The sequence below is a fragment of the Hylobates moloch genome, unplaced genomic scaffold (genome assembly GCF_009828535.3).
Source record: "Hylobates moloch isolate HMO894 unplaced genomic scaffold, HMol_V3 SCAFFOLD_21, whole genome shotgun sequence".
NCBI classification, from domain to species: domain Eukaryota; kingdom Metazoa; phylum Chordata; class Mammalia; order Primates; family Hylobatidae; genus Hylobates; species Hylobates moloch.
Window position 1 is genome coordinate 29,229,708 of NW_026652296.1, and position 26,464 is coordinate 29,256,171.

Genomic DNA, 26,464 nt, shown 5'->3' on the forward strand with positions numbered 1-26,464 from the left:
AAAAAAAAAAAAAAAAAAAAGAAAATTAGCTGGGCCTGGTGGTGCATGCCTGTGGCCCAGCTACTTGGGAGGCTGAGGCAGGAGGATCCTCTGAGCCTGGGAGGTTGAGGCTGCAGTGAGCTGTGATCGCACCACTACACTCTAGCCTGGGGCAACAGAGTGAGACAGGGTCTCAAAACAAAAGGATTGGGATACTTCACATAAAGATCTGGCTTTCTGCCTTTCTTATAAAAACTGACATGCGGTATCTGGCAACACTGGGTTCATATTCTAACAGTAGTCACAGGCAGCTTAGTTCGTATCCTCCTTTTAGGCAAGGCAGCTGATTCGTTTGCTACAGACTTGATGCTCCCTAATGTCCTCTACCCAGTCGACTTCACTGACTTATATTATTGGTCTGACTCTGTGAGCATTTGAGTTAGTGAATCCTGGTTTCGGTTTTGGAATTAATGTGTGTGCATGTGTATGTGTGTATGTAAGACTCAAAAATTGCTTTCCAGACCATCTTTTTTTTTTTTTTTTAGAAACATTGTCTTGCTCTGTTGCTCAGGCTGGAGTGCAGTGGTGCAATCTTGGCTCATTGCAACCTCCGCCTTCTTGGTTCAAGGGATTCTCCTGCCTCAGCCTCCCAAGTAGCTAGGATTACAGGCCTGCACCACCATGTCTGGCTATTTTTTTTTTTTTTTTTGTATTTTTAGTAGAGACAGGGTTTCACCATGTTGGCCAGGCTGGTCTTGAACTCCTGACCTCAGGTGATCCGCCCACTTTGGCCTCCCAAAGTTTCATTCCAGACAATTCTGTGAAAAGGCATCTATCCTCATTCACAGAGTTGGGCAGACCCTGAAGTGGACTGGATTTGGAATGGTCACCCTCACTCTGGACTGTTTTGTAAGACTGGGAAAGCTAAGAGCATGCACCCTTGACTGCCTGACTAGACACTTGGGGTGTTAACCCAGCTCTAGCTTTTCTTCTTGGTGTGGCCATGTTGTACTTTATGCAAACCCTGATTAACCTAAGCCACTGATTAGTTTGAAGGTGGCTATGTAACCAGATTCTGGCCAGTGAGAAATGAAGGACATTTGCTAGAGGGCTCTGGAAGAGTTTCCTTGCTGATGAAAGGGACACGCTGAGGAAGAAACAACCTTTTTACTTTGCCTGGACCTTGTCATGTCCATGTTTGATGCCTGAAACTGGGGTGGCCATACTGGGACCCTAAGGGTAGCTATCCCAGGGCAAGCTGAGACCCAGAGGATGGCACAGTGGAAAGATGGAAAGAGGAACTCTCATATATGTGCTCAAAGCAGCACATGCAATGTTCATAGTGTATTATTTATAGCAGAAAAAAAGCCCATCAACAGGAAGAAAAGATAAATCTTGTATGTTCATACAGTGGAATACTGTGCAGTGATAAAAAAGAATAGTTACAGTTACAGATTTCAACACAAGGAATCTCATAAATATAATGTTGAATGTGAAAAATAATAAAGCTGACGGATACATATAGTATGATGTTTAAAAGCATCCAATACTTTGCCTTAGCAAAATACTATATTTGGGAAAAAGTATAAAGTAATGCATGGAAATGCATTACAATTTATTGAGTGCTTACTGGGTGCAACGCATCATGCTAACAAATAGCCAACCTGATTGAATTCTCACATCGACCCTTAGTGAGAAATACAATTTTTTTTTTTTTTTTTTTGAGACAGAGTCTTGGTCTGTCACCCAGGCTAGAGTGCAGGGGCATGATCTCGGCTCACTGCAACCTCTGCCTCCAGGATTCAAGTGATTCTCCTGCCTCAGCCTCCTGAGCAGCTGGGAACACAGGCACGTGCCACCATGCCCAGCTAATTTTTTTTGTTTTTTTAATGGAGTTGGAGTTTCAACATGTTGGCCAGGCTTGTCTTGAACTCCTGACCTCAGGTGATCTGTCCACCTTGGCCTCCCAAAATGCTGGGATTACAGGCATGAGCCACTGTGCCTGGCCAGGAAATACTATTAATATCCCCACTTTCCAGATGAGAAAACTGAGGCCTAGAGAGGGGAAGTAAATTACCAGTGGCATATAGTGGTTCTTTCTTAAGTACTAAAAACCTCATTTAATTCTATGGGATAAGAATTATCACCTCTCATTTCAAAACGAAGGAAAGGAGAACCCAGCTCACACAGAGATCAAGTGCTTGAGGTGGGATTAAACACAGGTTTCTTCTAGTTCCAAAGCCTGTGCTTTTCCACCAATAAATTGTCACATCCACAATGCCTGGGAATATAAGCCACAACACACACACACACATACACACACACCCTAGCCTTGAACTTGAACCATATGGGACTGGGTAAAACCACACACATTGCTGCACCCAGAGCTCCCATCCCATCATTCGTATTATTTTTAACTGAACCCTGAACTGAACAGAAGGGAACAGTGCTCAAATTGAAACTGCACTTGTATATTTTTTCAAGCTGTTGAACTACAATATTTAAATATTCTGGAGACAGAGACAATTACATAGAGAATTCTATGCTAACCCCTTCACTCTGTATATTTTGATTTGTCTAAGGTCATAAGGTCATGACAGACCGGAGGGATTCTTAATCATTACAAAGCAGTTGTAGGTGAATTTTTCACTACTTCTACCCCTCTTTTACCCTCCCCTTCCCTTTGTGGCCAGGGCAGGGACTTGGAAGTTCCTGTACCCACCAGCTGTGATCCTCTCTACATTCTCTACCTTCTTTCAGAGCCCACATCCTTGTTCATGCTTGCTGAATGAAGAAAGGAGGGAGCAGGCCCTATGAGATGTGTATTTCCAATCTCCAAGGACAGGGAGCTCCAGCCTGAACCTGATTTCTCGGGGGTCCCTGAGCAGAAGCTTCATGCCTGGGGTGAGAAATTGGAACTTTCCACCAAGGCCAGTGATCCTCAGTATTAGAGCAGCCTGGCTGGGTGTCTTGGGATCCAGGTGGCCTTTGTCTCATCTGGACCAGGCCAGCACAGTTTGTGGCCCTCCCCCACAGCAAGAGGAGGGACTCTGAGGAGGCTTGGGGGCCCCTGGGGAGACATCCATCTTCCCAGAGCTTTATCATTTTTTCCATAACAGTATCCTCCCTTCAAGGTGGAAAGTCCCAGCTGGCAGCTGAGGATGCTGTCAATGTGCTTTTGTTCTCTGTCTTGCCCCTAGCTCAGGCAGCAGGGCTGGAGACAAAGACACCTTCCTTTTTATACCAGCCTATTCCAGGCTTGCTGTACAAACAAATGGTGTAACACAGACCACTCCTTAATGCTGTGAGCTAGATCTCCCTGGTTTGAAATCTGGTTCTGCTACTTGCTAACTGATTAATGTATGAAAAACACTTAGGACAGCACCTGGTACATAGTAAGAGTGATGTAACTGCTTGCTGTTTATTACATGACTTTGGGCTTGGACAACTCATCTCCTCTCTCTGAGTCTCAGTTTCCCTAATTGTACAATTAAGGTGGCAGTTCCTGCCTGCCTCTTGACCACTGATCTGGCCCTTTCTTGCTGTGTAGCCTTGGAGAGATTCTTGGGTTCTCTTAGCCTCCGTGTCCTCATCTACTAAACAGTACCTATTAAGTAGAGGGTTGTGGTGGTGAGGACATGAGAAAATGTGTACCCAGCATGTAGCATGGGGCCCAACACTAACACGGAGAAGGAGTTAAAACAAAGTTAGCTATTTTTTTTGGTTTTGTTTTTATGGATGAGAAAGTACTTTTTAAACTATAATAGGCTAAGGAAGAGTGTGGTTTTCTCACATGCTTTCCCAGCCATTCCTTGTTCACAGACACCTAGAATCAGAGAGGACAGGATTGGAAGGGCCACTTTACAGGTAATGGATAATGAATTAATGGATACCTATTAATGGATGATGAATTAATCCATTCAACAAATATTTACTGAGCACCTATTATGAGCCAGGCACTGTTGTAGGTGCTGGGGTCAGAGCAGCACTGAGGGCGCTTCCCTCAAGGAGCTTTCATTTCTGTGGGGCAGACCTACAAAACCATGTGAATACATATGCCAGGTAAAGACTTATAAGCAGGTCTTCACAGTCTCAGAATATCTTACCCTTAATGAATCCTGGTTTCTGCAAGGCCTCAAGATATGATAGCAGGGTGGGACCCAGTGGCTCATGCCTGAAATCTCAGCACCTTGGGATGTTGAGGTGGGAGCATCTCTTGAGCTCAGGAGTTTCAGACCATCATGGGCAACACAGCAAAACTTTGTCTCTTCTAAAAATTAAAAAAAAAAATAAAAAACTAGCTGGGCATAATCGCATGTGCCTGTAGTCCCAGCTACTTGGGGGGCTGAGGTGGGAGAATGGCTTGAGCCTGGGAGGTGGAGGCTGCAGCGAGCTGTGATCGCGCCACTGCATTCCAGCCTGGGCAACAGAGTGAGACCCTGTTTTTTTTTTTTTTTTTAAAAAAAGAAGCTATGCTAGCGGGAGCCCACATTTATTGAATCTTCTTAGACATGGGAAGTGTCTTAAGCATTTTACACAACTTGAATCATTTAATCTTCACATAGACCCTGAAGGAAAGAATTGTCACGAATCCTGTTTTATAGGTGGAGAAACTAAGGCATGGAGATATGGAGGGGAGCAGGGTTTGAACACACACCCCCTGGTTCAGGGCAGTGCCCTCAATCACCCTGCCGTCTTGCTGTGCTGGCTGCATAACTCTCCTTCCCTCAACACCTCCCACCTCCCCATCTTGATCGGCACCGGTTCTTTCTTCCCTCCCCTTTTCCTCCCCTATCCCGTTCTCAAGTATTTCTTCCACATTCTCAGTAGCCTGGGGTAAGTGCTCTCTCTCTCTCTCTCTCTCTGTCTCTCTCTCTCTCTGGCCCTCAGTTTTCCCATCTGAGGATGGGGGATTGGACTGGATTATCTTCAGTTCCTTCCCTGACCACTCTAATTTTCAGCTCGTTATCAGTTTGTGATTCTTTTATTTGCTGATTTGTTTTCTAGTCTGTTAGCCTACCCTACTGTGAGCTACCGAGCAATGAGCTCCCTCTTTCTGTTCACCACCTCTCCCTAGAGCCTGGCAATGTGCCCGGCACTTAGTAGGCCCTCAATAAATATTTGTAGATGAAGAAAGGAGGGGATGAGGGCGATTGTACTCAGTTTTCTAAAGCCAGCTCCTGCACTCTCTCCCCGGCCCCTCTTCTTTTCTCAGCTCTTCCCCCTCCCCACTTCCCTCCCGCCCTCTCACCTCCCAGGGCCCACTCCGGCCCTCCATCCGGCCTGCATTTTTCCGGGTTTGATATCATTTTTTCCACTCTCCCGGCTGCTGCCGGCCGCCTCTGCCAACTTTCCACAACTAGAGCCCCTCCCCCTGACCGCAGGCCGGAGACAGCTTGGGGTGGGGGAAGAAGACCTTCCTTCTTTTCCCTTCCCCAGGCTGGGGTTGGGGTGTGGGAGTGAGTGCCATCCGTCCCCGTTGGAAGGCTAGGGTGTGGGGAGTCGCGGTTGGAGGACTCTGCTGACTGGCTGGCGGGTGCTGCGGTCTTTCTCTGCACCGCGTCCCCCGGGGCTGGGGCGTCTGGGCTAGTTGGGGGAAGGGATGTCCGGCGTCAGGCACTCGATGGTCCAAACGGTTTGCGTCTTGTTTTCTTCTCAAAGCAGTGACATCCCTTCCTTTCGGGCTGGAAACTCCTGACCTGATCCCCAACACCCAGCCCTGACCCCAGCCAGGCCTCACCACCTCCTTCCTCCCGCACAGCCAAAGGGAGACCCAGGAGGAGGCTGGGCCCTGGGGTGTAGTCCTCCCTGGCTGGGTGACTCTGGCGTGCTCACCTCCTCTCTCTAGGCTTGTTTCTGCCTTCGGGAAATGAGTGAGTTGGATTAAACTGGGGTCCATCCCCGGGATTAATGGATTGAGTTTCATAGAGCTCCTGCCCCAACCTCCTTTAAATTGGATGTGAAATTATGTTTTTAAATTCGTTTTGCCAAGATTCTATAGGGTTTTGTATCATCTTTAAAGTGGACAATGGATATGTTGGTCACTAGAGTCAGACAAGCCTGGGCTGGAATCCCGGCAACTTCACGTATAGCAGCTGTATGATCTTGGGTGAGCCTTCGGTGTCCTCTGCCTCAGTTTACTAATGAACAAAATGGGGTTAATCGTAAACCCTTCTCCCAGGTGTTGGGAGGATTAATTGTTGTGACAGCTTAGTACACAGCTCCCAACAAACGCCAGCAATTCTATTGCCAGGATGAGTACTGAGGTCCTTCCAGACATGTGAATCTAGAACGTAAAAAATGGGTCAATGAGAAAGTAGCTGGTCACGGAACTGTGGTTGTGATCCACTGTCGAGAGAAGGGCCTAAGCACAAAATTAGTCCAAGTACTTTACTGATTGGCCCTGACGCCCAGGCCAGCAGGCCAAACCAGTCTACAGTCAAGTGTAGATGGGAGGGCAGTAGGTGGAGACGCCTAGAAGAGCCGAGATGGAGAGGTCTGGGTATTCAGATGGGACATCCTTCTGGTCTGGTTTATTGTGAGGGTTTCTGAGGGTTGGCCAGAGCCCAGGGACAAGGAAGATTTTTTTTACAAAAAGACACCCACCACGTAAAAAACTACTTTGTGCCCAGCTTGGGGTTTCGGCCCCATCGTCTGTCTGTCCATCGCTTTCCCGGGGTCCCCCAGGCTTGGATCTGGGGGATGCTCAGGCCATCAGGGCAGCAGGCAAGCAAGACCCATGATGCAGACTCCAGGTAACAGCGCCTTTGCCCCGCAGTGGCGTCCCTGGAGCCCAGAACGCACCTCAGTGACCCGCCAACTCTCAGAAGGGCGGGCGGCTTCAGAGCACGGCCAGATTGTGGCAGGACTTGGAGCGGGCCTTGAGTGCCCGGCGGCGTGCGCTGCGGGCTGTCAGGCGTGCCAGGAAGCGACGAGCGCGCTGGGTTAGGCTGGCCGGCCGTCGGGGTGCTGGGGGTTCCTTGGCTGCACTGTCCCGGCGGCGCAAGCGCAGTTGGCGTACCACGCCCTCGAAGAGCTCGGCCACGTTGTGCTGCAGCGTGGCGGATGTCTCGATGAATTTACAGTCGAACACCACAGCGCAGGCACGGCCCTCTGAGGGGGCGGGGCCCGTCGAGGAGGGGTGGAGATATAACGGAAGACGGAAAAAAAGGTAGGAAGAGATGTGTTCAGTCTCGATTGGAAGCAATTTTTCCTGTGCCCATACCTGGTGCTGCTGTCTGGGGACTCAGATTAATCAGACTGGTCTTTGAGGGAAGACAGAGAGGCTGGGGTCAGGGAGGGGTCAGATTGAATGCCAGGTAAAGGGTCTAATTTGCTGTGGATCGGAATTACCTGGAGGAGCTCGTTTAAATGCAGATTCCTGGACCCACCCTCAGAGTTTCTGATTCTGTAGGTTTGGGCTGAGGTCTGGAAATCTGTGCTTTAACAAAATCTCCTGGGGCTTATGTTGCAGTGTTTTTTTTTGGACGTCTGTTCACAAAGCATACGGTCTTCCACCTCCAGGATGCCACTGGGCCCAAGTTCTAGTCCTTAGGGGCTTGTGACTGTGAAACTGGCTTTTTCCTTTCTGGGTCTCAGTTTACACATTAAGTGGTCTTACTCTGTAAGACCACTTAAAAATTGTTATGGGCCCTATCTGATATGTCAAACTTATTAAAATAGTCCCCATCCCATTGTAAATACAAGCCATATATGACATTTAAAGTTTTGGTTTGTAGTTGCTGGTTGACAAAATATATTTTGCAGACAAAGCTTTGCGAAATTTGAATTTCTAATTTTTTTCACTGTATTTTGGAGCCAATAATGATTCTTTTCAGTTCTCAAATGTAAGCCCTTGAAAAGCCTGTAGGCACTGGGCCTATCATCCTGGTGGATAAAGTGTCTCTGATTAAGGGGCTAGGGGAGCCATAGAGGAAATTATTATTTTTTTTTTTTTGAGACAGAGTCTCATTCTGTCGCCCAGGCTGGAGTGCAGTGGCGTGGTCTTGGCTCACTGCAACCTCTGCCTCCTGGGTTTAAGTGATTCTCATGCATCAGCTGCCCAAATAGCTGGGATTACTGGTGTGCACCACCATGCCTGGCTAATTTTTGTATTTTTAGTAGAGATGGGGTTTCACCATGTTGGCCAGGTTGGTCTTGAATTCCTGACCTCAAGTGATCCACTTGCCTCAGTCTTCCAAAGTGCTGGGATTACAGGCGTGAGCCACTGGGCCTGGCCAGAATTTTTTTTAAAAAAGAGTTAAAATTATTATTACTTTTTTTTGTAGAGTGAGGGTCTTGCTGTGTTGCCAAAGCTGGTCTCGAACTCCTGGGCTCAAGCAAGTCCTCCCGCCTTGGCCTCCCAAAGTGCTAGGATTATAGTTGTGAGCCACCATGCCCCACCACATACAGGAATTTTTAAGAAGTGCAAATTCAGCTCTGGTCTTGGAAAATTCTGGCAGGTGGCAAGGAGGAATAATTGAGAAGCAGGAGGACTGGCGAAGCTGGAGATGCCAGGATAGCACAGAGACTGTAGGCAGAGAGGGAAGGGAATGTGGGATTAATGGAAGTGGCCTGACAGGACTTGGGGACTGGTTTGGGGGTGGTGAGTGGGAGGCAAGAATGGTTCCTAGCTTGCAGGCTTAGGCAAGTGGCTGCAGGGTAGGGGCAGCTTGGCAGGGACAGTCACTGAGACAAAGAGCGCTGGAGGGGCAGCCATGACAGTGGGGCCCACGGGAAGAGGAGGGGGTGGGATGAAGGGCTCACCTTCTACAGAGACTTCTCGGCAGCGGGCCAAGTCCGCCTTGTTGCCCACAAGGATGATGGGCACGTGGTCTGCCTGATGTGTGCGCCGCAGCTGGATGCGGAGCTCAGAGGCACTCTCAAAGCTGCCCCGGTCTGCGATGGAGTATACGATGACATAGGCACTGCCCCCCTGCAGGCATGACTCGTGGCTCCAGCTTTTATCCTGCGGGAGAGGGACCCAAGGCCCATCCTCAGAGGGTATCTAGGCCCTGGCTGAGGAAGGTGGACCTGGGATGGTCTAATGGGTGGGATGGGGCTGAGGTTTATAGTTTGGACAGGTGTGGGGGACAACTTCTGCTACAATTCCCTGTGTCACCTTGGGAAAATCGGTGATCCTTTCTGAGCCTCAGTTTCTCTGCTTAAAAATTTAGGCTAATAACACTACCTCACAGAATTCTCTCACTCACTGATACTTTTGCAGGCTGGGTAGTGGAGGCAAAATCTACTTGGTTCCTGTTCCTGTTAAAGAGGGTTCTGCCTTGACCTGTTTAGCTCTTTTGTCTTGTTTCTGAGGAGGGTTTAGCCTTGCCAGATGGTTCTTTATGCCTGGTGAAATCCAGAATGAAGAGAAAAAAGAGAGAGAAGTGAGGACAGGAGGCTGACTTTAGAGGGAAGGCATTTTTCGGGACAGTTTTGAAGACGGAGGTGAAGGAGCAACTGTAAAGTGTAAGTTCACAAGGGGATGAACTTTAAGAAGTAGAGTCTTTTCAAGTTGTTTGACCAAGAAAAAGAAAGAACTGCAGTGCTTTTGATATTTCGGATGGTGATCTTTTGTTAGGGACAGCCCTCCAAGACTGGACTACCTGGGTGGTAACTTTATAAGTGGTGAATAAGACACGGTTTCTGCCCTCCTAAAGCTCATGGTCTGGAAGAGAGCTTATGGAAATGGGAGTTATAGTGTAGTGTGAAAGTACCACTAAGAAGCATGTGTAAGTGGCTGGAGGAGTGGGGTGGGGAGGCCAGAACAACCCCACCTGGTAGAGTGTGCGAGGGCTTCACAGGGGACTGGTGAATGGGGTTAGGAAAGAGGGGCAGGCCAAGCAGGAGAGAAGAGATTCCAGACAAAGGGAACAGTCAGAGCTAAGGCCTGAAGTGAGAAAGACTGAGTGTGGTTGTGAGGTAGTGAAGACGCCAGAAATTTTCTTTCATTTTTCTTTTTTTTGAGATGGAGTCCCACTCTGTCTCCCAGGCTGGAGTGCAGTGGCGTGATCTCGGCTTACTGCAACCTCCGCCTCCCGGGTTCAAATGATTCTCCTGCCTCGGCTTCCTGAGTAGCTGGGATGACAGGCGCCTGCCATGATACCCGGCTAATTTTTGTGTTTTTGGTAGAGACGGGGTTTCACGATGTTGGCCAGGCTGGTCTCAAACTCCTGACCTCAGGTGATCCACCCACCTCGGCCTCCCAAAGTGCTGGGATTACAGATGTGAGCCACTGTGCTTGGCCAGAAGCCAGAAATTTTCTGATAACCAAATGGGAATTTGGTGATGAATAGGAAAGCATCCGATTCGTGGTCAGTGTCAATGTCAAAGGGGGGTAAGTTCTCAACAGCCATATAGATCATTTCCCAGGCCAAATAACCTTAGGGTGGGTCAGACAGATGTGGGTTCTCAACCTTGAGTATGGACAGGTTTCTTCCTTTGGGTCTTAGTTTTCCCCATCTCTAGAATGAGAAAGTGAGTCTTGACCATTCATTCATTCATTGCACAAATATTTTTGGAGGATTTGCTGTATGTCAAGATCACAAAAGCCAGTTGGTGCATGGATTTGTGGGTGTGAACTCATTGGGAGTGTGATTAAAAATATAGATTCTCAGCTGGGCGCGGTGGCTCATGCTTGTAATCCCAGCACTTTGGGAGGCTGAGGTGGCAGATTACCTGAGGTCAGGAGTTAGAGATCAGCCTGGCTAACATGGTGAAACCCTGTCTCTACTAAAAATACAAAAATAGCTGGGCATGGTGGTGGGTGCCTGTAGTCCCAGCTACTCAGGAGGCTGAGGCAGAAGAATAGCTTGAACCTGGGAGGCGGAGGTTGCAGTGAGCCGAGATCACGACACTGCACTCCAGCCCAGGTGACAGGGCGAGACTCCATCTCAAAAAAAAGAAAAAAAAGAAAAGAAAAGAAAAAAAAGAATAGGAAGCTCTAAAAGTGGGGCTCTAGTGTCTGTCTGTCTGTCTGTCTGTCTATCTATCTATCATCTATCTATCTTTATTGAGATGGAGTCTCGCTCTGTTGCCCAGGCTGAGGGTGAGGGCCAGGGTGAGGCCTGATAATTTGATTTTTATTATTTATTTATTTATTTTTTTTGAGACAGAGTTTCGCTCTTGTTGCCTAGGCTGGAGTGCAATGGCATGATCTCTGCTCACCACAACCTCCGCCTCCCAGGTTCAAGCGATTCTCCTGCCTTAGCCTCCTGAGTAGCTGGGATTACAGGCATGTGCCATCACACCCGGCTAATTTCGTACTTTTAGTAGAGACAGGGTTTCTCCATGTTGGTCAGGCTGGTCTCAAACTTCCTACCTCAGGTGATCCGCCCACCTCGGCCTCCCAAAGTGCTGGGGTTACAGGCATGAGCCAACGCGCCCAGCTGATAATTTGATTTTTAATACACTCCAAGTGGCCCTGATGGTCAGCCAACCTGGTACACTAAGGTCCTAAGGCCCACCCAATTCTGTCAGATTTAGCCTCTCTGATATCAGAGTACCATGTAGCACACAGATGGAATGGATGGATACTTATTTCAATAATGCTGCTACTGCTTGGACCCTCTTTGAGACCTCTCTTCACAGTCACCGATCAGGGAAACTGGTTCAGTTTCCTAATTTTGCTAGTTGGAAAATAAAAGGCCAGAAAAGAGGAGAAAATTTTCTCAAGGCTAAAGCAAGGTGGGTGTGGAGTTCCAGTTCCTGCCTTCTAGTCTAGTATCCTTTCTCCTCTGTCTCCTGAGTGGGACTCCCAGTCTGATCACCCATCTTAACTTGCTGGACACTGCCCCATAGCATTCTCAGCTGCATATGAAAAGTAGACCCTCTCACCAGCCTGTGAGGTCCACGAGGCCAGAGGGCATGTCTGCCTTATTCATCTCTGTGTCTCCAAGGTCCTGGTCCATGATAGACACCCAGCAAGTATTTCTGAATGAATGAATGAGCAAATGACTGAAACCTCAGCTGAAGGTTCAGAAGGTGATGCTCTTGATGGGGAGGACAGTCATAAGACGAGGACTCTTATGCAGTCCTAATGCATAAGAATACAGCCTCAGCCGGGCATGGTGGCTCATGCCTGTAATCTCAGCACTTTGGGAGGCTGAGGCAGGTGGATCTCCTGAGATCAGGAGTTTGAGACCATCCTGACCAACATGATGAAACCCTGTCTCTACTAAAAATACAAAAATTAGCTGGGCCTGGTGACAAGTGCCTGTAATCCTAGCTACTCAGGAGGCTGAGGCAGGAGAATCGCTTGAACCTGGGAGGCGGAGGTTGCAGTGAGCCGAGATGGTGCCACTGCACTCCAGCCTGGGCAACAAGAGTGAAACTCCATCTAAAAAAAAAAAAAAAAAGAATAAGATCTACAAAGATTTTGTAGATCTGGGTTTGAATCTCACTTGCTATTTGAGAGCTTTGGACACATTATTATTATTATTTAACCGCTCTGGTCTTTGGTTTCCTCATCAGTAAATGGGAATCAGAAGACTCACCATTTAGTTTTTGAGCAGGCTATCCCTTAGAGAGATGGGATCCCAGGTGATTTTAGATCCTTCTCTTTGCTTAGGTGTTTTTCGTCAGAGTTCTACAATGAGCATGTATTACCCATGTAGCAAAAGAAAAGAAAACACAAACAAGATAAAATCATAATAGGGACATGTTCCTGCCTACTGCTGTCTTCCTGCTGTGATTTCCTTTTTCTCTAGCTACCAAGTCATAATTACTAAGAGTTATCATTTACAATTCTTCACCCCTATTCAGCAGTTTTTCTTGCTTTAAACTGGGCTTACCTCTGAAATTGCATAAGAACTTTAAAAAACTAGCTGATGAGGAAGGCAGGAATGGTTAACCCATTTATCAGATGAGAAAACTGAAGCTCAGAGTGGTTAAGTCAACTGCACAAAACTACACAACTAGTAAGAAAAAGAAAGGGGGTTCAGCCTTAGGTATTTTGGGGCCAAATCCAGCGTTCCTTCTGCACAATGTGGGTGGGAGGGGTGGGACAAGGGTGGAAATAATGATGGGGAGATCTGCAGGGGGAGAAGTACATTCTGGGATGGCTGCTAGGAGGGGATTGTGGAGTGAGAAAAGGGGTCAGGGTCATAAGGGTCTTCTGTTTGGGATTGGAAAGACTGCTTAGGAGCTGTGGGTTTTGGGGGAGGGTGCTGAGGATGGCTCTTGCTCACACCTGATCTGTAGTGTCCCAGGAGGGGACGGGAGGGTGTCTAGTATTAGGCTCAGCACCCCTCTCCCCAAATTCTGCTTGCAGTGCCATACCAGTTTCTCGGCCTCCCAGGTGTCCACGACCACCAGTGTGGTGTCTTCTCCATCCACTGTGAGGGTCCTCTCATATACATCTTCTGCAACTGAGGGAAGAGCTGGATCTCAGGGAGGAGGGGCAAGCCTGAGAGAGTGTGGTGTTCCCTATCCCCCATTTCTGGTCACATCACCCCCTCCACTTGTCCTCAGAAGCACTTATCACACTTGTTTGATGCCTGTCTCTCCTGGTAGGAACCCGTGTTTCCCCAGCTGCCATAGTATCTGGCTCATAGTAGGTGCCAGAAAGATTTGATTGACTGAATGAAGGTGGGGTGGTGGGGTTAAAGTTGGGCTAGGAATTCTCCCAGGCCTGCTCTGTCTCTGACTTAGTGTGTGCTTCAGGCAGGTCATGTTATCCTCTCTTGACCTCAGTCTCCCTATCTGTAACACATATGGGTTCTCACTCTTGAGGCTGGGGGAGAGAAGTCAAGACTAGAGAAGAGTCTGGCTAGATGTCCCTACCTTTTGTTTGAATTTAATCAACCCCCTTCCCCCACTCACCCTATGTCCTTTTGGCCAGTCCTTCAGGGGCCTACCTTCATCTCTTCTATCTTCCCTGTACCCCATCATCCTGGGGCCCCCGACACTCTCAGCTCATAGCATTTCCTGGGAATAAAGCAACCCAGGGCCCAGAACTTGGGGTCTGGGAGTCTCCCTTCTGCAAAGGATCTTAGTTTTGCTGTAGATCATGGTGACCATGGATGGGTGTCTATGGGACTGGGAGAATCTAAGAGTCAGAGGAGTTGGGGAGGGGAGTTTCTGACCTTGGTGGAAGTCCACCATTTCTTGACATGGAATTCAGAATTGCCACCCGCATGACATGGAAATGAATCATATACTTCTCATTCATGGGAAGTTGGCAAAATTCTTGTTCTATTCAAGAATTTCCCTCCCCTTGACCATCGTGCAGGCTGTGCCCTGTACAACTTTGGAGGGCGAGGGGGCATCGTTCATGTCATAGTCTAAGTGAATGATGCCCCTTAGAGTTGAACAGTGCATGACTTGTACAACTGTTCTTGGCAGCCCTGTGTCCCTGGTGACAGGGCTTTCGCTCCTTTGGCCACATCCCAGCCCAGCCCATATGGCCCCTACCTCCCAGCTGTTCATGGAGGTCCCTCTCTTGCTTCCCTGCAAAGAGGCTGGCCAGGCTGGTCTTCCCCACTCCAGGATCTCCAAGTAGCACCACACGGTAGAGAGCCTCCCAGGAGCCTTCAGAGTCGCTGGATTCAGAAGACCAATCATCTGGGGCAGGTGAAGGTTTCTGGGTGGGAGGGTTAAGGGAGGCTGATTGGCCCAGCCGGGGATGCTGAGATTGAGTGGAAGGCACTGTGCTCAGGAGGCCAGGCTGGCGCCCCCGTGGGGACAGGGGCAGTGGGGTGCTGGATCGCCGGTGCAGAGGGGTCTTTGCTTCCTGCCCGGTGTTGAGTGTCATCTTTGATATGAGGGGTTTTGCTTCTTCCTTCTTTCCTTCTGAAAGAAGGGGGAATTGGCTGTCAGCCAATTGCTTTGAGCTGCTTCTTTCTATAGCGTCCTGATGAGCTGCTGAGATGGCTTCTTCCAGATCCCCCTCTTGTTCAGATGGGAGTAGGAGGTGCCTCAGCTTCTTGGGGCAGAAAGCCCCTAGGTTTTCTGGCCTCAGTCTCTGCGTAAACCTGGATCCGGATGGAGGGAGTGAGTGTGCAGGCTGTGAACACACAGACATGCACACCCAGAGGCCATTCCCTTGTCTTAAGGATGATCTACTCCTGATGACAGACAAGCAGGTGGAGGGGCAGTAGTGAGGTGGGATGTCCTCACATGCACACTCCCCATTCCGTGTACACGGACCTGCCCTTCCCACAGAACATGAGGCCCTGGCTCTGAAAGGCATCTAAATTGTCCCCCTCCTCCCTTTCCCCACCGCTCCTGCTCTCTTTCACAGGTTCTGGGTTGGGAGTGCAGTTTCAGGTCCCCCCCAAGGGTAGGGGTTGCTTAACTTTCGATGCCCAATTTCACGGGGTCTGAGGAGGAAGAGGCAGGAGTGCGGGCTGGCACTCCAGAAGCACGAGGGGGTTATGGGGGTAACCCGACTGTAACCCGAGTGCCCTAGTGCCATGGGAACCGCATGTCTGACCCGCCCCCTGTGTGAAAAATTCAGGAGCTGCTGGCGCTACGGCCTCCAACTGCTTTTGGGGACAGGAGCTGCCGCCGGTCAGGCCCCAGGTTAGGTGACAAGACAGGGTCCTGGCAGGGGACGGGGAGGGCAGACCACAGGGCCCGGGAACGCTGTGCCATTCCTGGAGTCTGGGTGCGAGCTTTCTCAGCCGGCATCCCGGGTGTGAATCCCCCATCCTGGGGTTGGAGGGGTCTTTGTCCAGGGCTATCCAGCCCTCCGGGTCCCAGGTCTGAAGACCCTCACCCTCGGGACGCGGTTTCGAAGCTCCCCTATTCTTGCCAACGCTGCCGAATCCCCCTTCAATCGCCTGGCGAACTCTGTTCCAACTTGAGCAAGTTGGCTGCGCGTAGCGCAGGGCTTTACCTCGGCGTGGGAGGGGTCCAGGGTCCCTCGTAGCTTCAGCGGCTGGATGCTCCAGGCTGTACCACCCGCCTCCGCGCGCAGCCCCTCAGGCCAGTTCCCCTCCCCTCGCCGCCTCGGCCGGGGGAGGAGCCGCGACCCCGCCCCATCCAGCCCCGCCCCATTAGGGCAGCCCCGGGGTCCCCGCCCCAAGGCCCTGGCCGCTCAGTGACTTTTCTGAAAGTGCAGAGCTCAGCTGACCCGCTTCTGCCAGCCCTACGCACCGGGTGAGAGTGACAGACGAGAAAGGAAGGATGGGGGCTCTGGATTCCTGGGTCTGGAGCTCCATCTGCGTCCACATCTGTCCACTCCATCAAGGGGATGCACCAACACATTAGCCCCCAGAAAAACCACTTGGAGAACTTGCTAAATTTTCAGGTCCCACCTTCCAAGAGAGGCGGATTCCACAGTGCTGGGAGAGGGGTTCGGGAATCTGCGTTTTAAACAAGTGCCCCAAGTGATCCTGATGCAGGCGGTTCATTGACCTCACTTTAAGAAACTCTGCTCTGGATGAAGAATTAATTTTGGGAGGTGGCTTGGAGGAAGAGAGAGCTCAGGAAGTCTGCACTGAAGAATTCTGAAAATCTTATTTTGGCATTATTCGTTCATTCACCAACTGCGGCTTAGCTGGGCCTGGGCCTGAGGTCTCTGCCATTCTGTCTACTGTTTCTATCACTCATGGCTTAAAAAAAAAATGCTCCCAGGTATGGAGGAGGAGGAAAGAGATTGCTGGTGACGTTGGCCATCCAAGGGGCCAGGATCCAGACTCTTTGGCTGGGGTGCCTCCCTTTAGGTCTTGAGAAATTGGGGTGTGTATTTGTGTGGAGCCCACGGAGACCAGGCTGCACCTGTGGGTGGGGCTGATTGTCATGGCTGAGGGGATTCAGGTGTTCAGCTTGGAATAACTCCCACAGCAGCTGAACAGACTGGCTCAGCCCCCACAGGTCTTGGAGCTGATGCAGAACCCCCTTGTGCCTGGCTTCCTTCCGTAGCTTGGCCCTCTAAGCTTACCTTTCTAACTTGCAAGATGGGCCAGGAGTGGTGCAGCACCCTTCATTGTCTGGGAGTGAGGTGACTTGGCTTTTCCATCTCTGCAGCACAATTGCTGTGTGACCTTAGGCAAGTCAACTTCCCTCTTTGGGTTTCAGTTTCTTTATTTAAAACTATAATCTAAACAGCTTACACTCTTGCTAAAAAGCTTTTGGATGTCTATAATACGAAAGTCTGAACTTGGCATTCAAGCCCCATCATAGTCTCTGCAGAATCATTTCAACCTCTCCTCCCAGGAAAACCTTTGCTTGGCTCATGCCCCACTCTTTTAGGCACATTCTGTTCTTTCTGCCCGGGATACCTTTTCCCCTACTCATCTTTCGTGATGCAACTTAGATTCCTGTGTACCAGACACTGTTCTAAGCTTTGCATGAATATTATCTCAGGGGTTCTCAACCTTTGGCGGTGTGTTAGAATCACTTGGAGGGCTTGTTAAGCCACATTTTGCCGGGACCCACTCATGCTCTCATCTATGACTAGTGATCTAACAAATGACCAGAAAGCTAACTTGTGACCAGTGTTAGTGAATCTGTGGCCTAACTTGTGACCAGTGATCTAACCTGTGACCCACAGGCTGCTCTGTGACCTGTGGTCTTCCTCTGCTTAGGGAGAGGTGAATTCAGTAGGTTTGGGGTAGGACTAAAGAACTGGCATTTCTAACAAGTCCGAGGTGTTGCTGCTGCTTGCTGGTCTGGGAACCACACTGTAGGAGCCACTGTATTACTTCATTTAGTCCCCTAAATGAGATGGGTAGTTATTACTCTCTGTGACATGGGTACTATTACTCTTCCCATTTTAAAGTAGGCCTACATACATGCTGGTCACTTGGCCTTGTAAGGGATGCTTGTCATCATTTCATAGACAACAGCCTGAGGCTCAGAGAGGTTAAGTGACTTGTCTGATGTCTCACAGCAGTTAGGGGGAGATGTGGGGATTGAACTAGGTCTCTCTTAAGTCAAGATTTTTTCCACTCTATTAGGTGGGGAAGATGTCTACTTTCTGACCCTAGACATTGCCTCAGAAAATTCTACCCCCAGCTTCCGAGCTCAACAGGCTCCGGAGGGTGTGGCTGACCAGTTCCCACGTAGCTGGCTGAGATCCCAAGCAGCCTGGGGACCACATGGTCTCATAATCCCACTTAGGCCTGCTGCCCACAGCACTGCCTTCATCTGCAGCTCAATAAAGGCTGGGCTGGAAGCAGCGAGGCTCAGCATGCTCGGGTCTCTCCTCTTGTGTTCTCTCCAGCAGCCTCCCCAGGAGCCCCATGGCCATGACACAGCTGCTTCTGTTCCTTGTGGCTCTCCTGGTTCTGGGTCATGTGCTACCAGGTAACAACATCGTGTGCATGTGTGTGTGTGTGTGCACGTGCGTGCTTGTAAAAATGAGGACTAGACTCTCAGGTCCTGGAGGACAGAGGGGCCTCTATCAGCATTTAAGTTCTGGCCCCACCACTGACTTGGTGGGCAACTTAGAGCAAGTTGCTAAATCAGCCTGCACCTCAGTTTCCTTATCTATAAAATGGGATTCTCTCAATAAATATTCATTTGTGTTATGATTGTTGTGAAATCATAACAGTGAAAGACATGTAGCAGTAAAAGAAAAGAAGGTCCTTGCTTTCATGCAGCTGACATTTTAGTTGGTGGAGCTAGAAAATAAGCGGATAAACATATGTTGGGTGGTGATAAGTGCTGAGAAGAGGAAAGACAAGGGAAGGGGTTAGAGTGGTGTGCGCATGGAGGGGGTGGGGATGGGAAGGCTGATGAGGATGGACAGAGAAGGCCTCTAATAAGATTTGTTTCTTTTTCTACTTTTTGAGACGGAGTTTCATTCTTGTTGCTCAGGCTGTGGTGCAATGGCATGATCTCAGCTCACTGCAACCTCTGCCTCCCGGGTTCAAGTGATTCTCCTGCCTTAGCCTCCCGAGTAGCTGGGATTACAGGCATGTGCCACCATGCCTGGCTAATTTTTGTATTTTTAGTAGAGACGGGGTTTCACCATATTAGTCAGGCTGGTCTAGATCTCCTGACCTCAGGTGATAGACCTGCCTCGGTCTCCCAAATTGCTAGGATTACAGACATGAGCCACCACAACTGGCCTAGAGTTTTTTCTTTTTAAAAACTTTTTATTTTGGAAAATTTCACATATACATGAAAGTAGAGAGAATAACATAAATAAACAAGGTGAGTTTTAAACATTTTTATTATGGGAAAATTTAAACTTATGCAGAAGCAGAGAATACTGTAACAGCATGAGTTTTTAAAAGATACTTCTTTGATTTTTAAATTTTTGTAGAGACGGGGCCTTACTATGTTGCTCAGGCTGGTCTCAAACTCTTGGCCTCAAGCAATCCTCCAGCTTTGGCCTCCCAAATTGCTGGGATTACAGGCATGAGCCCAGCCAGAAACCTTGGTATTTAGGAAAATTTCAACCAGAAATAAGAAATAAATATATAAAGAACCCCGGCCAAGTGCGGTGGCTCATGACTGTAATCCCAGCACTTTGGGAGGCCGAGGCGGGTGGATCATGAGGTCAAGAGATGGAGACCATCCTGGCCAACATGGTGAAACTCCGTCTCTACTAAAAATACAAAAAATTAGTTGGGCGTGGTGGTGGGCGCCTGTAGTCCCAGCTACTTGGGAGGCTGAGGCAGGAGAATCACTTGAACCCAGGAGGCGGAGGTTGCGGTGAGCCGAGATTGCGCCGCTGCTCTCCAGCCTGGCGACAGAGTGAGACTCCGTCTTAAAAAAAAAAAAAAAAAAAAGAAAAGAAAAAAAAAAAGAGCCCCTATTACCCATCACCCAACCTCAACAATTACCAATTTGAACCAATCCTGTTTTGTTATTCACTTCCCTCTCCTCTCTCGTGAATTATTTTGAAGTAAATTCCAGTGATCTTATTTTATATAAAGTGGGTTTGAATAGAGGTCTGAATAAGGTGAAAATATGAGGGAAGATTGTTCCAGGCAGAGGGAGCAGCAAGGGCCAAGGCCCTGAGGCAGGTTGATGGATGTGTTTGAACAGCAGCAAGGAGGTTGGCGTGGCTGGGGGAGGGAGCACAAAGGAAATTGGTGGGAGACAGAGTCAAAGATATGAGGAAGAGAGTGCAGATCATCCAGGAGAAAGGAAATGCTTCTGGATGTTGGAGTGATTGGGAAGTTCAAATGCGATCTTGTGCTAAGAGTATTTCTTGGCTGGGTGTGGTGGTTCATACCTGTAAATCCTAGCACTTTGGGAGGCCAAGGTGGGAGGATCACTTGAGCCCAGGACTTCGAGACCAGCATGAGCAACATAGGGAGACCCCATCTCTACAAAAAACAAAAAGATTAGTTGGGTATAGTGGTGTGCACCTGTAGTCCTAGCTATTTAGGAGGCTGGGGGGGAAGGATTGCTTGAGCCTAGGAAGAAGAGGCTACAGTGAGCTGAGATTGCACTACTGCACTCCAGCCTGGGCAACAGAGTGAGATCCTGTCTCAAAAAAAAAAAAAAAATTATAGAAAGTGTCCTCACCTGGGAGCTAGGGTCTCGGGTTCCGGTTCCAGACCCATCACTTAGTGGCTATGGGAGCTTGGGCAAGTTCATTCCTCTCTTTACTGGTAAGTGAGAGGATTTACCTAGAATGGGTCCTGATTGTTCCAGCAATCTAAGCTGTCATGCTGATAATCTTGCCTCCTAGTTATTGAGCATTTACTACGTGCCAGGCACTGTGCTAAAGTGATCCTTTAACTGTGCTCTGAAGGAGAGTTGTACAGATGAGGAACTGAGGCCAAGGTCACTCAATGGGAAATGACTGAGCTGGGATTTGGACCCAGGAGGTCTGAGCTGGGTTCACACCGCACTGTTAGCGATTATACTACACACCGTCTTCAGAGGGTGGATTCTGTGCCTCATGGAGATTTTGAGGCCAGCACTGTATCATTCTAAGATTCTGTACCTTAGTAAGAGGGAAGTGTGGACTGCTCGGCAGGGTTGAATAAAACCTGTGGATATGCCTAAGGCATCATTTGAGGATTACATGGGATGTGTTTTAATCCAGAGAGATGCAGGGAAGCCTTTCCCCTCCACCTCCCACTCAGTGCTATTTCTTCTGGCCTGCTTGTTCTCTGCTAGTCTGAGGTTGTATGTCCAGAAATGTCATTTAACAGTCAAGCTTGTCTATGTGGTCCTAGTCTCCCCTCACTTCCCACATGCGTTCTAACTGGCCATCACAGTACCCTCATCATTTCCAGTGTGGCAGTTACCGCAGAATCTATTTCTTGTATTTATATGCTTGTTTTTTAACTGTCTTCCTTGACGCTGGAAGCTCCTTGAGGGCAGGGACCATGGCCATATTGTTCATTGTAGTACTTCTAGTGCTCTGTGTTTATTGAGTGAATAAATGAAGGACAGGCTTCATCCCATGTTGTGACCAAAGACCCTTGGAGGGAGCAAAGGACCTGTTCCCCCAAAGCCTTACCTTTTCCATGGCCCATGGTTGGAAATTCCTTCACCAAAACCTAACATTAAACAAGTCCCTATGTGCCAGGGGCAGTTTGTGTAATGGGTGTGGACTCTGAAGCCAGATCGCTTGGGTTTGAGTCCTAGTTCTGCTCCTCAATGGTGGTATGACCTTGGATAAGGTTACTATATATATATATATATATATATGTTCTTTTTGAGATGGAGTCTTAGTTTGTCGCCAAGGCTGCAGTGCAGTGGCACGATCTTGGCTCACTACAGCCTCCGCCTTCCAGGTTCAAGCGATTCTCTTGTCTCAGCCCCCTGAGTGGCTGGGATTACAGGCGCCCGCCACCAGGCCTGGCTAATTTTTATATTTCTAGTAGAGATGGGGTTTTGCCATGTTGGCCAGGCTGGTCTTGAACTCCTGACCCCAGATGATCCACCCGCCTCAGCCTCCCAAAGTGCTGGGATTACAGGCATGAGCCACTGTAACCAGCTGGATAAGGTTATTAACCTCACTGAGCCTCAGTTTCCTTACCTGTATAGCAGGGACTGTAATAAGACTAACTATAATCGTATAGCGTTGTTATGAAAAGTGCTTACGTGTACCTGGTGTGTGGCTTTACCTGGACAAGAAATTAGTTTCTATTTATTTATTTGAGATGGAGTCTTCCTCTGTTGCCCAGGCTGGAGTGCAGTGGCACAATCTCAGCTCACTGCAATCTCCTCCTCCTGGGTTCAAGTGATTCTCCTGCCTCAGTCTCCCGTGTAGCTGGTACTAAAGGCACCTGCCACCACACCCGGCTAATTTTTGTATTTTTGGTAGAGAAGGGGTTTTGTCATGTTGGCCAGGCTGGTGTCAAACTCCTGACCTCAGGTGATCTGCCTGCCTCAGCCTCCCAAAGTGCTGGGATTACAGGCGTGAGCCACCGCGCCTGGCCTTAGTCTCTAATTTGTAACTAATGGTCTAACCTATGATATGTGGTCTAACCTAACTTGTAATCAGTACTCTCATCTATGACTAGTGATCTAACAGATGACCAGAGAGCTAACTTGTGACCAGTGTTAGTGAATCTGTGGCCTAACTTGTGACCAGTGGTCTAACGTGTGACCCATGGGCTGCTCTGACCTGTGGTCTTCCTCTGCTTAGGGAGAAGTGAATTCAAACGGTGCTGGAAGGGTCAAGGGGCCTGCCGAACTTACTGCACAAGGCAAGAAACTTACATGCACCTGTGCCCGGATGCGTCCCTGTGCTGTCTCTCCTATGCGTTGAAACCTCCACCGGTCCCCAAGCATGAATACGAGTAGCTGGTTCTTTCTGTCCAATAAAACACAGGCTGCCAGTTGTCTCTTCTTTCTGCTTGCTCGCCTGTGCTCCTCTCCCCGCCAAGGGTGGGGGATAGGTCTAGGATGTGGGAGAAATGGTCTGTGGAGGGAGGTGAGGGTCCTGAGGAGAGTGGGCGCTAATGACCATTGTAAATGGTTCCAGTCCTGGCCATGTCACTTTCTCTCTGTCCAACTCCGGAAAAATTACTGAACCTCTGAAAGTCTCCTCAACCATAAAATGGGAATAATTATAATATCAGGAGATTAGCACTTTATAGAAGAAATGTAAGAAGAAAGGTAGAGTTAATAATAACAAGAGTTAATAATATAGTTGATAATAACAGTGAATAATTATAGTAGAGTCAATAATAAGCTTCTGGAATTCAGAATGAGACGGCACATTTGGCTTGAGAGGCAGGCCCCACTGAGTGTGAAAAGGTTTTCCTATGTTCCTTTATAGGGTATCCTAATGACTTAGGGCTGAAGCCAAGACCAACAGACTAGATACTTTTCTGAAAATTAAACCGCCATTTTCACACACGAACTGCCATTTTCCTCCCAGTGGTCAAACAGACCCTCATCTAAGCATACATCCAACTTCCTAAGTCATTAGGATACACCCACCAAGCCGAAGAGACCAGCCGATTCTAGGGTGGAAGAGTCCCCCAAATACCTCACAGATGAGACCCACAAGCCCAGAGAGGAAAAGTGACTTGTTGAAGGCCATACAGTTCCTGAGTGACATGTCAAGGAATGGAGCCACACGCTGGTAGGACAGGACAGTGTGATGGGGAAATTTTGGGAGGGAGGAACTCCCCTGACACTGGAGATGTGCAAGGTGAGCCTGGTGGCTCTGGGATGCTAGAGAAGGAAGTTACCTGGATAGGTGCTCAGAAGTGCTTTATCAGAGGACAGGTTCTACTCAAGCCAAACCAATTATTGAATGGTTGAGATGATGATATATAAGTATCCTTTAGAAAGTACCAATTGCTTTATTCATACCGCCTCATTGAATTCCCACAGTTATATATTATTATCTCCTTCCTTCCTTCCTTCCTTCCTTCCTTCCTTCCTTCCTTCCTTCCTTCCTTCCTTCCTCCCTTCCTTCCTTCCTCCCTCCCTCCCTCCCTCTCTCTTTCTCTCCTCTCTCTCATTTCTTTTTTAACACAGGTCCTCACTCTGTTGCCCAGGCTGGAGCACAGTGGAGATCATATAGCTCACTGCAGCCTCACACTCCTGGGCTCAAGCAATCTGCCTCAGCCTCCGAGGAACTAGGACTATAAGTGTATGCCGCCATAGCTGGCTAATATGTTTTTGGTTTGTTTGTTTGTTTTGTAGAGATGGGGTCTTGCTAAAAACAAAAACAAAAAACAAAAAGCAAACAACAACAAAAAAACATGGGGTCTTGCTATGTTTCCCAGGCTGAACTTCTGGGCTCAAGTGATCCTCCTGCTTTGACCTCCCAAGTTGCTGGGATCACAGGTGTGAGCCGCCACAGCTGGCCTATCTTTGCCTTTTCTATAAGATAACTAAGACTCTATAAGGCAACTAAGAAAGTTGCCCAGGTCATAAACCTAGGAAGTGGTGGAGCTGGAACTCTATCCTGATCCTCTGCCACCTGATTTTTTCTCCCAGAGTCAGTCTTTTTTTGGAGACAGTCTTGCTCTGTTGCCCAGGCTGGAATGCAGTGGTGCAATCATGGCTCACTGCAGCTCTGAACTCCCGGGCTCAAGCAGTCCTCCCACCTCAGCCTTCCCAGTAGCTGGAACTGTAGGCGTGCATCACCATGCCTGGCTAATTTTTGTATTTTTTGTAGACACAAAGTCTTGCTATGTTGCCCAGGCTGGTCTTGAACTCCTGTCCTCAAGCAATCCTCCTGCCTTGGCCTCCCAAAGTGTTGGGATTACAGGCATGAGCCACTGTGCCAGACTCCAGAGTCATTCTTATTTGTACTTTAAAAATAACATTTTTTTTCTAATTGTAAAAGTAATACATGTTCATTGGAAAACACGTAAACAGAGAAGCACAAATAAGAAAACTAAAATCATTAGTATTTTCACTGTACAGAAATACCCAGAAATAGGCTGGCTGTGGTGGCTCACTTCTATAATCCCGGCACTTTGGGAGGCCGAAGCAAGAGGCTCACTTGAGGTCAGGAGTTCAAGACCAGCCTGGCCAACATGGCGAAACCCCACCTCTACTAAAAATACAAAAATTAGCCAGCATGGTGGTGCACGCCTGTAATCCCAGCTACTCGGGAGGCTGAGGCAGGAGAATCACTTGAACCCGGGAGGTGGAGGTTGCAGTGAGTTGAGATCACACCACTGCACTCCAGCCTGGGCAACAGAACAAGACTGTCTCAAAAAAAAAAAAAAAAAAAAAGAAAGAAAGAAATACCCAGAAATAAAGAAAAATGTAAAATGTGACAAAAATAAAATGGAATCAAGCTGTAGATATTTTGTGTCTTAGTTTTTTAACTGATCAATATATCATAAAAATTTATGTATGTGCTTAGTCTTCCAAAACAATATTTTTAAAACTAAAATTCCTCCTGAAAAATTTTAAGTCACTTCTAGTTTTTATAACTTGAGTAGTATGTTTAAAATACGTATGGAGGCCAGGCACGGTGGCTCATGCCTGTAATCCCAGCACTTTAGGAGGCTGAGGTGGGTGGATCGCCTGAGGTCAGGAGTTCAAGACCAGCCTGGCCAACATGGTGAAACCGTATCTCTACTAAAAATATGAAAAATAGCCGGGCATGGTGGTGCACGCTTGTAATTCCAGCTACTTAGGAGGCTGAGGCAGGAGAATCGCTTGAACCTGGGAGGTGGAAGTTGCAGTTCCGAGATTGTGCCACTGCACTCCAGCCTGGGTGACAGAGTGAGACTCCATCTCAAAAAATAAAAAAAATAAAAAAATAAAAAAATTAAATAAAATACAGTTTCAAAAACTAAGAAAGTATAGTATAGATAAGCCTCAGAATAGCCACCTGTCTTTCGTAATTCCTGTTAGCATTTTGGTATATATATATTCTTATATATATATATATATATATATTTTTTTTTTTAAGGCATTTTCACATGCATCAGAGACTCTTCTATGAGAGGGGCTTCTCCTGCTGATCAGATGGACACCTTTGAGGTCACAGGGAAGGAAAAGAACAAGGAAGTTACAACAATGGATGGATACTGTAGGTAGTTCAGGGTAGGACTGGGTGTCTGACTTCTATCCCCGCTCCCTTCTTTCAATGGCAGAGTGTTCAGTGGAATTGCTTATTATTATGCTAGGGCTTGGTTTAAGTCTGAGAGCCAGGTGACAATCGCACATGACTTAAATTATCCTTGAAAACTGCTCAGGAAGGCATCGTTTTGGAGACTGACATACACAGCAAGTTTTCCTCCATTGATGGAACATATCACATTTCTCTGGTCATGCATTAAAGGAAGTGGTTGAACACCACATGTTCTCATTCATAGGTGGGAATTGAACAATGAGAACACATGGACACAGGAAGGGGAACATCACACTCCGGGGACTGTTGGGGAGGGGGGAGGGGGGAGGGATAGCATTAGGAGATATACCTAATGCTAAATGACGAGTTAATGGGTGCAGCACACCAACATGGCACATGTATACATATGTAACAAACCTGCACATTGTGCATATGTACCCCAAAACTTAAAGTATAATAATAATAATAAAAAAACATGAAAAAGAAAAAAAATAAATAAAGGAAGTGGTTGGTTATGTTTAGGCGCCATTTTTTTTGGTGAAAAATAAATATCTTTCCACAATG

General features: G+C 48.1%; 2 protein-coding genes and 1 long non-coding RNA gene across 8 annotated transcripts in view; 1 reads left to right on the top strand and 2 right to left on the bottom strand.

Annotated features, from left to right (window-relative positions):
* Positions 1-22,685, top strand: part of DEFB124 (defensin beta 124) — a 41,943-nt gene extending 19,258 nt beyond the window's left edge. For 2 of the 5 annotated variants that reach the window (XM_058433046.1, XM_058433047.1), the window contains exon 4: positions 22,493-22,678. In XM_058433046.1, the coding sequence (XP_058289029.1) occupies positions 22,493-22,650 (158 nt within the window). In that variant the 3' untranslated portion in view covers positions 22,651-22,678. Of the gene's footprint in view, positions 1-2,793; positions 2,884-16,059; positions 16,561-18,151; positions 18,235-22,492 lie in introns of those variants that run through there. The other 3 variants (XM_032142511.2, XM_058433049.1, XM_058433048.1) reach the window with 3 other exon arrangements.
* Positions 3,702-5,479, bottom strand: LOC116460832 (uncharacterized). The gene is made up of 4 exons (XR_004245930.1): positions 5,231-5,479; positions 4,086-4,249; positions 3,922-3,999; positions 3,702-3,805 (listed from the first exon to the last, which is right to left on the bottom strand). It is a non-coding gene; the product is annotated as an uncharacterized LOC116460832 (long non-coding RNA).
* On the bottom strand, positions 6,359-15,899 carry REM1 (RRAD and GEM like GTPase 1). 2 transcript variants are annotated; one of them, XM_032142510.2, is made up of 5 exons: positions 15,821-15,899; positions 14,395-14,954; positions 13,261-13,343; positions 8,746-8,947; positions 6,359-7,092 (listed from the first exon to the last, which is right to left on the bottom strand). In XM_032142510.2, the coding sequence occupies exons 2-5, from the start codon at positions 14,732-14,734 to the stop codon at positions 6,821-6,823; spliced, it is 897 nt and encodes a 298-aa protein (XP_031998401.1). In that variant the 5' UTR covers positions 14,735-14,954; positions 15,821-15,899; the 3' UTR covers positions 6,359-6,820. The 2 variants fall into 2 exon arrangements, 1 of the variants encoding a protein (XP_031998401.1); XR_009211493.1 differs by lacking the exons at positions 6,359-7,092; positions 15,821-15,899 and having other exon boundaries at positions 8,915-8,947; positions 13,261-13,349; positions 14,395-14,476.
* Positions 22,686-26,464: the final 3,779 nt, after the last annotated feature.

Excerpts from the sequence above, each read along its gene's own strand:
- REM1 (XM_032142510.2), bottom strand. The coding sequence starts at position 14,734 with ATGACACTCAACACCGGGCAGGAAGCAAAGACCCCTCTGCACCGGCGA. Across the intron at positions 13,344-14,394 it reads CCTCCATGAACAGCTGGGAG|AAGATGTATATGAGAGGACC; the intron begins GTAGGGGCCATA and ends CCTCAGTTGCAG. Across the intron at positions 8,948-13,260 it reads CCTGGGAGGCCGAGAAACTG|GATAAAAGCTGGAGCCACGA; the intron begins GTATGGCACTGC and ends CCTCTCCCGCAG.